Genomic DNA, 14,755 nt, shown 5'->3' on the forward strand with positions numbered 1-14,755 from the left:
CTGACTCAGCGGGTGGTTTGTTTCTAGTCCTGACTCAGCGGGTGGTTTGTTTCTAGTCCTGACTCAGCAGGTGGTTTGTTTCTAGTCCTGACTCAGCGGGTGGTTTGTTTCTAGTCCTGACTCAGCGGGTGGTTTGTTTCTAGTCCTGACTCAGCGGGTGGTTTGTTTCTAGTCCTGACTCAGCGGGTGGTTTGTTTCTAGTCCTGACTCAGCGGGTGGTTTGTTTCTAGTCCTGACTCAGCGGGTGGTTTGTGTGTTTCTAGTCCTGACTCAGCGGGTGGTTTGTTTCTAGTCCTGACTCAGCGGGTGGTTTGTGTGTTTCTAGTCCTGACTCAGCAGGTGGTTTGTGTGTTTCTAGTCCTGACTCAGCGGGTGGTTTGTTTCTAGTCCTGACTCAGCGGGTGGTTTGTTTCTAGGCCTGACTCAGCAGGTGGTTTGTGTGTATCTAGTCCTGACTCAGCGGGTGGTTTGTTTCTAGTCCTGACTCAGCGGGTGGTTTGTTTCTAGTCCTGACTCAGCAGGTGGTTTGTGTGTTTCTAGTCCTGACTCAGCAGGTGGTTTGTGTGTTTCTAGTCCTGACTCAGCAGGTGGTTTGTGTGTTTCTAGTCCTGACTCAGCAGGTGGTTTGTGTGTTTCTAGTCCTGACTCAGCGGGTGGTTTGTTTCTAGTCCTGACTCAGCAGGTGGTTTGTTTCTAGTCCTGACTCAGCAGGTGGTTTGTGTGTTTCTAGTCCTTACTCAGCGGGTGGTTTGCGTATTGAAAAGCTAGTGAACTAGCTGGCCAGCTAGCCTGCGCTGCCTGTCACTGTAAATGTTGTTGTTGAGGTAAATGCTGGTGATGCTGGTGACATGAAGGACTGAGGGAATGCAGAACACAGGAACATGGTTTCAAGACGACTGAGTTACCGCTGGCAACTGAGCCAACAGCAGCGCTCAGGCAAGAGGAAGGTGGAGGGAGAGAGACAGAGAGAGGGGGGAGAGAGAGAGACTGACCCAGAGAGAGAGAGACAGAGAGAGGGGGGAGAGAGAGAGACTGAGCCAGAGAGACAGACAGACAGACAGAGAACATTTCTAATTCATTGACTTATAATTGGATACTCACGCACTTGACAAACACCACTCGTCTGAATGGGACAAGCTGGCAATGAATGCTAATGCTAATGACATTTAAGCTATTCATTAGAGGCTTCCAGGTCTTTAACTACACACCCCACACTCCTAAACGCCCCCCCAAACACCCCCCTACCCCAACCTCACCTCCTAACCCGGACCCCTCGTTTGTTTTGAAGTGGTGCTGGCTGAGTGCCAAGCCCCCTGCTTCACAGTCCCAAGGGAGCGAGCGTTTGGTGGGAGAGAGAGAGGAGCGAGGGGTCTGAGAAAAACAACATGTCACCCTGATGAGGGAGCAGGACGGGGGTGATATACAGTATAGCCGTTTGGGTCTGTGTGTGTGTGTGTGTGTGTGTGTGTGTGTGTGTGTGTGTGTGTGTGTGTGTGTGTAAAAACAGAGCAACCCCGCGCCACACAATGATGTTACTACGGCAACGCGGCTGAGACTCCGGGGCCCCGGGCCCTCTGGTGCCGCCAGCGAGGGGGGAGGAGTTCCACCCCCCCCTCCCCCCCGTCCCCGTCCCACACAGAGCTGAGGAGGCGGGGCCTCGCTCAACATGACTGTTCTGTTTTGGAAGCCTAGCCCTGTTTGCTACTTACCAGTTACCAATGATGATGTTGATTGGTAGATTCTTTCCATGTTGTTCCTGGAAGTAGCTTCAGTTGAACAAAGCGTTGCACACTCTGGCTCCATATGCATTTCTTTAATTGCATGACCTTTTGGGCCTCCGGCCTTCTTCAAGATCAACGATACGATACGATACGATACGATACGATATACTTTATTGTCAGTTCACACTGAAATTTGTCTTGCAAGACAGCGGCAGTCCCATGCACAAACACATGACAAAGAGAACAAAACCAAAAAAATACAAAGATACATACACACATACAGCACACAGAGAGCACTGGTCACTGCTCCACTGACCCTCGGCCATGTTCTTGATTAAGCCTCAGGATCGACTGATGTATAAAGGACTTTCTTAGTCTGACCTTCTTGAAAGTTGGAACTAGGTATCTCCTGCCAGAGGGCAGGAGTTCATATTCTTCATGTAACACATGATTAGTGTTTGAGGCAATATTTCTGGCTAACCTCAGTACACTGTTGACATATGTAGACTCAAATAGACTATGCAGTGGTTTACCTACAATTTTTGAACAAATATTCATCTGTCTAAGTAGTTGTGATTTTAAGGTAACAGACAGGCATCCATACCAGGTGGTACTGCAGTACTGTAAAACACTCATAATCACTGAGGTAAAAAATAATAGAAGAATCTGTTTACTAGCACCAAAAGATCTTAATCGGCGAAGAAAGTATAGTCTTTGCTTCGTTTTTTTACACAGAGAGTCTACGTGGTCTTTCCATGACAGCAGGTGGTCTATTGTTACTCCTAGGTATGTGAAGGAGCATACCTGCTTGATCTGTTGGTTATGGATAGTAACAGAGGTGCTGTGTGTGTCAGGTGGAGACCCAAAAACAATCTCTGCTGTCTTTTTTGCATTGATTAAGAGAGCGTTGTTGTCGCTCCATTCCACCACCTTATTTACTCTATGTTGGTGCAGTCCAGGGTCGCTAGAGCTATCAAGCAGAGAGATCAAAACTGTATCATCAGAGTATTTTAGAATATATTGATCTGGTGAGTTGGTACGACACTCAGATAAACATTCCACAGTGCGACAGTCGTCGGTGTAGAAAGTGAAAAGAAAAGCTGAGCTTACGCTGCCCTGGGGAGCACCAACATTAGTAGTTATTGCTGATGAGAGGGTTCGGTTCACTTTCACCATTTGTGTCCTGTTGGTAAGAAAAGAGGCATACCAGTGGATTAAGTATGGATTCAGTTCCAGCTGTACCATTTTTAATATCAAAATGTCTGGCTGTATTGTATTGAAAGCTGATGAGTAATCCAAGAAAAGTGTTCTTGCATAATTATTTTTAGATTTATCTAAGTGTTTAGTGATGACATGTGCCAGCGTGACAACCGCATCCTCTGTACCACATCCTTTCTTATATGCAAATTGGCATGGGTCGATTTTGTCCTTGGTTGTACTTACTAAAAACTGTAGCAGTATTCTTTCAAGTGACTTCATAATCACTGAAGTGAGTGCAATGGGTCTATAGTCCTTATGTTCTTTTGGTCGTTGAGTTTTGGGTAGTGGTTTTATGTGTGAGGTTTTCCATGACAGAGGGACAGTGTGATTATCTACAGAGGCTTGGAATATCGGCTGCCACACTGGTGCTAACTCAGTAGCAAAGTTCTTCAGGATATAGGCACTACATTCATCTGGCCCGGTGGCCTTCCTAGTGTTAGTACACTAGGTGTTAGTACACAACGGTGTCACGCTTCTGTCTGTGCAAAGCAGGTTGAAACCTGAAGTCCTCCACAGTGCCCACAAAGTACATTTCAATTAGCCTGGTGAACCAGCCGGTCACGTGAACTCACATTTCATTTCGTTCTACCAGACCGTCTGGTCTCAAGCCCTGGGAGGGTATTTGCAGAAAATTGCAAAGCATTCTAGCCAATCAGCGACCCGCCTCATAGTTGACATCGTAACCGGCCAATCAGGAACGGGGTTCTCCCGAGTGAATTTGAGTTTGACTGGATCCAACGCTGGATCCAAAACACTAATGAGGGTTTCCAAATTCCAGTCATGGAAGTTGCCAATCAACATCATCATTGGTAGGTAGCGAATAGGGCTAGGGTTCCAAAAAATCAGACCGTCGTATCATTCTTTTTTTTTACCTTTTATTTATACAGCGGGAGTCTCACTGACATGTGATGTGATGTGATGTGATGTGATGTGATGTGATGTGATGTGATTTGATGTGATGTGATGTGATGTGATTTGATGTGATGTGATGTGATTTCAGTTCTCCAAGCAGAACCTGTGGATGCAGCCACCATCAGAGGAGCTGAGGAAAGAGCTGGAGGAGGAGCTGAAGCTGAGCGGCACCAACCTGATGAGCCACGCCTGGTACCACGGCTGCACACCCTGGGAGGTCAGACACACACACACTAGGCCTGCACGATATGAGGAAAATCTGCGATGTGCGATAACATTGTTCAATATAGCGATGACGATACGACTTGCAATAAATTAACAAATATTAAAGTATGCATATTAGCTATACAGTTCCTATGTCTTTCTGCTTTAATAATGCTAACATAGACCCCAAACATAGCCTATGCCCAGTGCCCACTGAATAAAGAAATGAAATACACACAGCGTGTTTGGGCTTTGGCAGAGGGGCGGAGCGCACTGTTGCAAGGGAAAGGTGGACGCTGGATTTACAACACAAGACAAAATGATCAGATGCTGAGTGGGAATGCATGATGCATGTAAATAAAACCACTTTTGTTATTCATTGCGTTTCAGGCAGTCTTTGCGATGTGTTTATTGCGCATGTTCATATTGCGATGACGATGAAAATACGATTAATTGTGCAGCCCTAACACACACGCACCTTTCTTTTTGTACATTGTTATTATAATATTGCATCATAACTCCAAACACAACCCTGTGTTGCTCCAATGTTGACAAACAATACACATGTAAACAAAACATTTATGGCTTTCAAGTACTCATCAACAACTATGTGCATTCCTCAGCTGCTGAAACCTTCAGTTTTGGACCATCCCAGGAATGTATTGTGTCTTTTCAGGTGTCTGAGAGCCTGGTGTTGAGCCACGGTGACTTCCTGATCCGGGACTCCCAGTCCAATCAGGGCGGCTACGTCCTGACCAGCCACTGGGAACGCCGCCCCCTCCACTTCCTCATCAGCAAGAGCCTGGTGCAAGGCGGCGAGGGGTGCAGCCGCACCCGCTACACCCTGGACGAGCAGGCCTTTGACTCAGTGCCGGCCCTGGTCCATTTCTACGTGGGGAACAGGGCGGTTCTGACCCGGCAGAGCGGGGCCCAGATCCACCGGCCGGTGAACCGGACTCTGCCACTCAGCTACCTGCAGATGGCCTTCCACCTGGCCGGGTCGCCGGGCGGAGCGGAGACAGTCTGTCCCTGCAGGTGAGGCCATATCCAAAATATCTTAACTTTCCAGGTGAACCTCGAGGGTCCTTGAGGCAAATTTGTAGAGCAAGGTCAGCTGAATACGTGGAAAAAAATGGCTTGCAAATCAGACAAGCAGTGTGGTTATGTCCTTTTAAAGTTTGATTTTTTTTAAAGTGGATCCTATAAAAAAATGTAAGCCAAGGGAATTGATAGTAAGTGGAAAAATGTGGTGCTTTTGTCAGGAACGTCCACATCCATTTGCCAATCTGTTATATAGTAGTCTGCCAGAGTTCAACATCAGATATCCAAATATGATCTGTACTGCTTTACCATACGTACGTTTTGGCTGTGGCTGGCCTTTGATTATAATGACCTGTTAATTTATTACAATTATCTGTGGTGATGTCCCTTAAATTAGTGTCTAGTGTGAGAAGGTGTTAACATGAAATAAGCCCAGGAAAAAGGAAATGAAACTGAATTAAAGTGAACAAAAACAATGATTTATTTTTAACGGGATGGTTTAAACAATAATAAAGGAAGCATAACTTCAGGGTGTCCAAAGCCCAACCTCAGGAAAAGTGCCTTTAGCCAGTCAGCCTTTTGTGTTAGAGCCTCACGAGAGTGGAACAATATTCCAACACACATTAGAGAACTCAACACATTTATTGACCACTCATTTAGCTATAATGTAAAACAGTGGCTCATTGATAGTCAACTCTGTCAGCACTAAACTGCTTTCTTTCTGTTGCTGCCACCTTGTGTCTGTCTATGAATATGTCATGTTTTTTGTTTTTGTTTTGTGTTCCCCCACAAGATTGCTGTGCCTATGTGCTGCCTGCTCGATGCAACTAATACTCGTTTGTCTAACGCTGCCTAATGTTCTGTTGCATGATACAAATGCTTTTGTATGCTACTCTCTGCACGCTTTTACTAATATGTGCCTAGTGATGTTCTGCTGCTTGCTTTATGACACTATTTTATGTGTATTCTGCTATTGCCTGCCTGCTTCAATCAATGTTGTCTTGTCTTGTCATTAGTTATATTGCTTGCCTCTTGTGCGCATGCTGCGACAACAATGTTGTCGTGTATTTTTTAGCTATATTATTTATTATCATCATTAACATCTTAATTTTTCTATAACATGTCAATTTTAACAATGTTTTGTTAAATGTTTAGATGTTTGTTCATCTTATTTCAATAATTGTGTTTTATCTTCACCTCTTTTTGTTTATGTTTATGTTTATGTTTATTTGCACACAGATACATAACATACAGAAATCATTTAAAAAAAAATTGCTTATTGTGCAGGAGAGGTTGGAAGCCAAAAATGGCTTTGTTCCTTTAGGGAGTCTATGTAACACCTGGCCAGGGACTACAGATGTAAACTAGCCTTCTCGCTAATTCTGGCATATTCCCTGCAATGTTTATTAATATGCACTGTCCCTGTCAAATAAAGTAAAATATAAGTAAATAAATAAATAAAGTAAATCAAAGTATGCAATGCCAAGAATCAATAATTACAAGTAGTGTAGCTAATCTGGAATCATCAATATGCAGGAATTAAAATACAGGCAACAGTTAAGCTACATCTAACAAAAGCCAGTGGCAAGGAGCAAGGGCTAAAGCAAGGCCAGCAAGAAGAACCTCAGGACAAAGTTAACATCCAAAACATAGCTACACACACACACACACACACACACACACACACACACACACACACACACACACACACACACACACACACACAGTGCTGGCTGTTGAATGGCTAAAAGGCTATTAGAAACGCTAATACCAAAAGAGCTAATGCAAAAGCTATGTAAGAAACTATGGTTCAAACAGGTGGAGGATGGAGGGCAGGCGTCAGCAGGCAAAGTGCTCCGCTAGCACCGACCCCCCAGTGCCATCTTGAAACACGAGCTTGCAGCTCTGAAGCAGCCAATCCGCAGCGATGACATCAGCAGTGCTTGCCCCTCCCTCATTACCACCACTGAGGTGCCCTTGAGCAAGGCCCTTAACCCCAACTGCTCCAGTGGAGCTGATCAGTGGCCATCAGACTGTGGTTGTACTGGTCAGCTTCCAGGTGTGAATGTGTGTGTGAATGTGAACAGGGCCCTGCTCCTGAAAAAAAGAGCAGTGCGCTTAGTGAGACTCCTCCCCTGTAAATACAGGTTGAAATAAAATAAAAAATCAGCTGCTTCCCACTGATTAATGTCAACCAGTTCCGGGTGAGTGCAGTGCTCCTATCATTGCAGCAGAGGGGGTGTGTCTGGGACAGAGATGGAGTGAGGCATGGAAAGAAGAAGAGCCACACACACCAAACCAAGGCCAGGCTTTGTCACAGGCTGTAACAGCGGTTATTTTGTACCAAGATGGTGATGCGATAGAATACTATCAGAGCCGAGTCGCGACATCTCCATTCACTCCAATGGACCAGTTTTTTACTCTCAAGAGTTGTTTTTTTTGGAATCAAATTGTACATTATCAGCTTTATTTTAGCATTGAAAAGTAGCACGAGACCCCTTCTTGGCTGTTCATTGGCTAATGAGTCACGCATTTGGGTCCTCCGCTGATGCAACTCTCTCTCTAAATTGCTCTGAATACTATGAATTGCTTGACATTTCATGAACTTTCCCTCCCCCTCTCTCTTTTTCTGTCTCTCTCTCTCCATGCAGTCCTTCCTCTCTTCACCACAGGGTGGCAGATGGTAGCTGTATCCTTGGTCTGGAGCCAGACCAGACTGGGGAATCTCCTCTCACTGCACCACACAACAGTGAGTTCAACACACAAGGCTGCCTTCACACTGCAGGGCAGTCACACTGCTCACTTGTGATTTTTCTTTGTGGCTGTTATGTTTTATATTTATTCCAGTATGTAACCCATATTCAATCCCAAGATAAATTAGTTAGTTAGTTAGTTAGTTAGGTTTATTTGATATGGACATCACAGAGCATTAGAGATGTAACATACATGTATGCACAACAACCAGTGTTTAATGTTTATAGCGGAACGCTAATTTTCAGCACCTGTCCACAGGCATTAAAATACACCCCGGAATACATACCCAAAAAAAACATCAAATATAAAACACAAGTAAATAGATACATACAAATGCATTAACAAGGATATACACACAATACAGACACAATACAGACATAGTACACAGAGTACCACCAGAGGTCTACAGGGGTATTAGGTGTGAGAACAATATTGTTTCTTTTTTAACCATGATTTAATCACCCTACATTAAGATCGTGTTGCATTTTCAGCTCAGTAGGTAGACTGTTCCATAGTTTTGCTCCTTTAACAGAGAAACCTGATTGTCCAAACAGAGATGTCAAAAAGACACCTGCACAAAACCACATCTGTTTTAAAAATGTGCCTCCTGGATGGATCCACATGCAAAAGGTTATTTCTAGTCACAATGCTCCCATAACTAGAGAAACACTGCACACATCTGAACATGAAAGAGGGGGGTTTGAATAACAAAGAAAACAACAAACTATCATATACTAATGTTTCTGTTTTATTGACACAATTTCAATATCCAGACAATGTGAAATTACAACAACAATCTCATCACTCATTGCATTTTCACTTTCCTTCTTCTAAACACTCTCTGCCACAAAAACTTCATTGCTGAAATGAAAACAATCACTAGCAGCAAAACCACTGCCAGCAGAAAGGCTGCTACGTCAATCGAGTGGTACTGGATCTTGGACATCTTGTAAGACTCGGTCCTTAGGTGCGCCGCTCCTTTGTGTCTCATGACAAACTCGATCCAGAACATGGCGCGGTCCAGTGGCTTAATGGGCTGATCTCTGTGCACACTGGACAGCTTCTGCATGTTCTCCCTGTAGTACGGTGTGTAAAGCACCTCCTTCAAAGCCTCCAGGAAGTTGTCTTTGTTTAGAGTTGCAATGTCCAGTACTTTGGCCACGCCCTTTGCTTTCATCCTGAAAAGGTTGTCTTCCTGATCGAACATGAGAGGCAGGCCGACCAGGGGAACGCCATGGTAGATGGCCTCCTGGAGTCCATTTGTGCCTCCATGGGCCACAAAGACTCTGGTCTTGGGGTGACCCAGGAGGTCCTTCTGGGGCAGCCAGTCCAGAATTAAGGTGTTGATGCCCAAGGTGGACGGCCTTTTGCCTGTGTGCTTCCAGATCACCTTCTGTGGTAGTTGGGCGAAAGCGGCTGCGATGTGCTCTGCAAAGTCTTCAGGAAGATGACCCACCAAGGTGCCCAACGTCATTACGATGACGCCGTGTTCGCCGGAGCTCTCAACAAAGTCCTCCAGGTCTGGAGAAAGAGGTTTGGAGGGTTTGCACTGAAATCCTCCCATGTAGACGATGTTGGGCATGGTGGGGCGGGGGAACTCAAAGGTAAAGTCATTCCTCATCAGCCAGATGTCCGCTGCTTGGAAGAGCTCCATGTAATGTACGTTGGGGCCGAAGTAACGATGGACAAGCGGAATATAATTTGGGTCTGTGATATAAGCAATTTGAAAACGTGTGAAAAAATAGTAAAGGATGTTCTTGATACGCTGGGGAAATGTCATCTTGTCTGTCAGTTCTGTCCCTGGGATTGGGACATAGGAGAATGGGGAGGGAGCGATGGAGTGATGCGCCTCCCCCTGGACGGTCCACCTTACATTTAAGACAAGAGGAAGACCAAGATAATGAGCCAGCATCACCCCTCCTCCATGTGCAGGGTCTGTCAGAACCACATCATACTTGGCGTCTCGGAAGCTCTGCATCATTTTGGCATCCTCAAAAATATCTTCTATCATCTTAACGACGTGTCTGTTCATGTCATAGATCGCGTCCACCAGTTTTAATTCCAGCGATATACGAGCCCAAGTCGAAGCATCTTCCCGTCGAAGGGTGAGCAACTCGGTTACAAATGACCCGAATAATTCCTCATCAAAACCACTGGAGGAATTGACGTTGATGGTCTTGTAGTTAGGGGAGTCAGCCTTGATGTACCAGGTGTCTTTTGGGCGTATCACTGTGATTTCGTGGCCTCTGGAGTGAAGCTCCTCGATGAGGACTTTCATGTTGATCCAGTGACTTCCATCCACAGGGAATACCAGGACCTTCCCTCCGTACACGCAGGGTGAAGAGCAGAGCAGCAGAGCAAGCGCTGCCAGGATCAGTCGACTCATCTCTGAAAGACATTTTGACAAGAGAAGCAAAGCTGTTAGATTTATATTTACTTTTAACCAAGAGAGGCTTTACACTTCTTGGTTTACACGACTCAGTTATGCATCATCTTACTTTTCAAAAATGTCTGAACGTTAAAAGCAGAGAGCAGAGTTGCCTTAAATGATCGCACTCGTGTAACCCTCGTTGTGTAGTCTCTCCGCAGCTGGGAATCGAACTCGGAACCCACGACTTGGGATGCCGACACTCTAGCAAGGATGCTAAAACCCGTCTGTTACTAGAGCATCTATTGACGTCTAGGGGAGTGAGGTTTACTCACTGCACATTACAACCCTCTGGCTACTGTTACACTCACCCCTTAAACCTCACCCGCTTCTGACTCACGGCACCAAGGTAGTGTCATGTGGCTATGGAACGTCTCAATCACAAGTCAGCATTTCCAGTTTGCTGCAAGCCTCTGATTGGCTGGGTTGTAATGGAAGTCCAGCTCTCACCAGTTTTTATTGGTGTATCGTTAAAAATGTACCATCCCACAAGTTGCGTCATGCAAATAAGGAGGTCCATGTTTGGTCAATTCATATGTCTGTCACGCATTTTGTTGAGGTCTTAGGGGGCGGTTCATTTTGTTGAGGTCTTAGGGGGCGGTTCATTTTGTTGAGGTCTTAGGGGGCGGGTCATTTTGTTGAGGTCTTAGGGGGCGGTTCATTTTGTTAAGGTCTTAGGGGGCGGTTCATTTTGTTAAGGTCTTAGGGGGCGGTTCATTTTGTTGAGGTCTTAGGGCGCGGTTCATTTTGTTGAGGTCTTAGGGGGCGGTTCATTTTGTTGAGGTCTTAGGGGGCGGTTCATTTTGTTGAGGTCTTAGGGGGCAGTTCATTTAGGGGGCGGTTCATTTTGTTGAGGTCTTAGGGGGCGGTTCATTTTGTTGAGGTCTTAGGGGGCGGTTCATTTTGTTAAGGTCTTAGGGGGCAGTTCATTTAGGGGGCGGTTCATTTTGTTGAGGTCTTAGGGGGCGGTTCATTTTGTTAAGGTCTTAGGGGGCGGTTCATTTTGTTGAGGTCTTAGGGCGCGGTTCATTTTGTTGAGGTATTAGGGCGCGGTTCATTTTGTTGAGGTCTTAGGGGGCGGTTCATTTTGTTGAGGTCTTAGGGGGCGGTTCATTTTGTTGAGGTCTTAGGGGGCAGTTCATTTAGGGGGCGGTTCATTTTGTTGAGGTCTTAGGGGGCGGTTCATTTTGTTGAGGTCTTAGGGGGCGGTTCATTTTGTTAAGGTCTTAGGGGGCGGTTCATTTTGTTGAGGTCTTAGGGGGCGGTTCATTTTGTTGAGGTCTTAGGGGGCAGTTCATTTTGTTGAGGTCTTAGGGGACGGTTCTTAACTCATTGAGTGCCAGCCACTTTTGGAGAACGGACGCTCCCAGTGCCAGAGTTTCAGAGCGTTTTCAGTGATTTCTCGGGGCCCACAGAATATTGTGTGATATTACTATGTAAACACCGAACACGCACAAAGAACGATGAGACTCTCTTCTATCATCTGCAAAAAAAAGTTTATTGATACCATTTTCCGTTCTTTACTTATGAGCCGGAGAAGATAGGCTGTTTTGAGCAAAAAGACAGGTTTCAAATTATAAGCTGAGATATTCAGCCTTTTGTGAAATGAAGCATTTCAAGCACATTCACTGACTCTAGCTAATATTTTCTGATGTAGTGACGTGGTGTAGTTGTGTGGTGCCCTGCGTGCCCCACCCCCCTCTCCCCCCCTCAGCTGCAGCTATGTAAACACCGAACACGCACAAAGAACGATGAGACTCTCTTCTATCATCTGCAAAAAAAAGTTTATTGATACCATTTTCCGTTCTTTAGTTATGAGCCGGAGAAGATAGGCTGTTTTGAGCAAAAAGACAGGTTTCAAATTATAAGCTGAGATATTCAGCCTTTTGTGAAATGAAGCATTTCAAGCACATTCACTGACTCTAGCTAATATTTTCTGATGTAGTGACGTGGTGTAGTTGTGTGGTGCCCTGCGTGCCCCACCCCCCTCTCCCCCCCTCAGCTGCAGCTATGTAAACACCGAACACGCACAAAGAACGATGAGACTCTCTTCTATCATCTGCAAAAAAAAGTTTATTGATACCATTTTCCGTTCTTTAGTTATGAGCCGGAGAAGATAGGCTGTTTTGAGCAAAAAGACAGGTTTCAAATTATAAGCTGAGATATTCAGCCTTTTGTGAAATGAAGCATTTCAAGCACATTCACTGACTCTAGCTAATATTTTCTGATGTAGTGACGTGGTGTAGTTGTGTGGTGCCCTGCGTGCCCCACCCCCCTCTCCCCCCCTCAGCTGCAAACTCCTCCCCACACTAACACACAGCCTAACACGCACCCAGGCTATTTTCGGAGCCTCCGTTTTTGTGCGCCGGGCGGCTCCCAGCGCGACACGGAAATGCCAAACCGGACTGCAGGGAAAGGTTTGGCCCTTCGGCGTCGGGTGCTGCCTTTCTGGCGGGTAATCGTGTGGAGAAACTATATGCAGACAGGCAGACAGAGGCAGAGGAGCTCAGTTGTGGGCGCGGATTGACTGATGTTCGCAGCCAACGCCAGCTGCAGACAGAGCAATCTATATGGCTCTGGCTGCAGCATGCATCGGTTTCTCTTTGATCACGGCTTTTTCCTGCTGTTTTCCGGACCTCTCTGTAATCTGGAGAGCACTGTCGCCACCTAATGAGTCCGTAAAATAGGTTATACACCTTCAATAGCTCCCATATTTGTACAGGAGATGCCTGAGGCTTTGATCCACGTCCCACCGTCAAAAAACGCAATTGACGAACATACTCGTCCTTGGCACTCTACGTTACTAAACGAAATGACGAACATACTCGTCCATGGCACTCAATGAGTTAACCACTTTTCACAAAGACGTACGTTTGCGAAGGGACAAATATCGAGGCTTTGAAATGAGAAACGTCCGCACCGATCCAGGTTTCATACAGACCCAAGATGTTTTGGCTGGAGGCGTGTGTGTGTGTGTGTGTGTGTGTGTGTGTGTGTGTGTGTGTGTGTGTGTGTGTGTGTGTGTGTGTGTGTGTGTGTGTGTGTGTGTGTGTGTGTGTGGGCTAAAGGTGCTTGATCCCTCTCTTCTGCAGCCTACCAGTCAACAGGGCTTTTAGTAAAACAGGCTACAAGTCAACACAGAGGGCTTTTAAATACACACCAAAAACAATGAACCCAGAGATAACTTGAAACTTCTGCAACTTAGTGCAATGTAACTGTCAGTAAAGCAGTGATAGGGAGGTCTTGTGACAGCTAATGTTAAGCTTATTATGTCCATTTACTATAATAATGTCAACTTTATAAGCTACCATAGCTCGTGTGTGTGACAGCTTGTGCAGATGGCTTGATCTCTCCTGATAAATCGTTTGAGCCTCAGTCTTCCTCAATTTTTGTGACACCTGTCGACACTTGTCTAACCATAAAACAGCCTTAAACCTGCTGATCACAGGACAGCTAACCACAGTATCTGATCCAGCTATTCTGGACACATCATTAGCCTAATGATTTACTCGGATATTCAAACACAATATGGAGCCTAAATGGAGCCTTCTGTAGCCCTTATGAAGCTTATTTGTTACGCTACACTTCTCTCTTCTGCGACACTTCTGCTTTTCTACTTTATGTTGTAATTTTGTGGCTCTTTCATGTGTCAGCAACAAGCAATTTGTCATTCTCCCATCATCAAATACATGTTCATCGGTGTATGAATAGGAAACATGCTTTCTATGGCAACTTGTGTTCGGCTGTTTCAAATAATATATATTCATGTGTTGACGAGTCAAATTGATTTGAGCCAAAAAATAATCCGGCCCCCATGAGGTCTCATTTGAAGAAATCCGGCCCATTATGTCAAAAAGGAGTAATCTGTCAAATTCAAACCTACGCCCATTTAGCCTCCTTGCTCCGGCATGAGTGGCAGATGCTCTAGCAAGGAGGCTAAATGCCACGGCCCCTGGCATCTGTGGCAAGAGTGTCTGTTGTGGGGGCTGGTGTGGGGGAGGGTTGTGGTGGTGGGCTTTCTTAATTCGCCTATGTTTGCAAGAAAATACAAAACAGGACCAGTGTACACAAGAATGAAAAGGTTGTAGCTGTATTTATACTGTATATCAGTTGACTATGTACTCTACAGTGTAGAGTCTACACAGACTACACTACAACAAACGTGTATGGCTCCAAGGCTAACATTGACCTTAGAGTAGAAAGTGTAGTTAATGCAAAGTGTGGCCAATACAAACATCATCCACAGTCCAACAACTCTTTCAGGCTTAAAGCCCGCCTCCAGGCTTAAAGCCCGCCTCCAGTCAGTTCTCCACCTGTGTACAGTCCTGCTGTACAGTGGTGCCGTCATCAACTACGTCACCAGTCTAATCTTTTGCACTAAAGTTCATCTATTGGTCAGATGTTCCACTGCAACGTCATGGCTGGAGCACTGTTG

At 45.4% G+C, this 14,755-nt stretch overlaps 1 protein-coding gene and 1 pseudogene across 2 annotated transcripts; one reads left to right on the top strand and one right to left on the bottom strand.

The window, feature by feature from the left end:
* Positions 1–881: 881 nt before the first annotated feature.
* On the top strand, positions 882–5,136 carry sh2d3cb (SH2 domain containing 3Cb; the record flags this gene model as incomplete). Its single annotated transcript, XM_083645464.1, has 3 exons — positions 882–947; positions 3,982–4,110; positions 4,774–5,136. 3 exons carry the CDS (start codon positions 882–884, stop codon positions 5,134–5,136), a joined length of 558 nt encoding a protein of 185 aa, XP_083501590.1.
* Positions 5,137–8,697: 3,561 nt separating this feature from the next.
* LOC310784473 (UDP-glucuronosyltransferase 2A2 pseudogene) lies at positions 8,698–10,278 on the bottom strand (annotated as a pseudogene). The gene has a single exon. The product of its transcript is annotated as a UDP-glucuronosyltransferase 2A2 pseudogene (transcript).
* Between the last annotated feature and the right edge of the window lie 4,477 nt (positions 10,279–14,755).

This window comes from Poromitra crassiceps (assembly GCF_964638095.1).
Source record: "Poromitra crassiceps genome assembly, chromosome: 10".
Classification (NCBI taxonomy): domain Eukaryota; kingdom Metazoa; phylum Chordata; class Actinopteri; order Beryciformes; family Melamphaidae; genus Poromitra; species Poromitra crassiceps.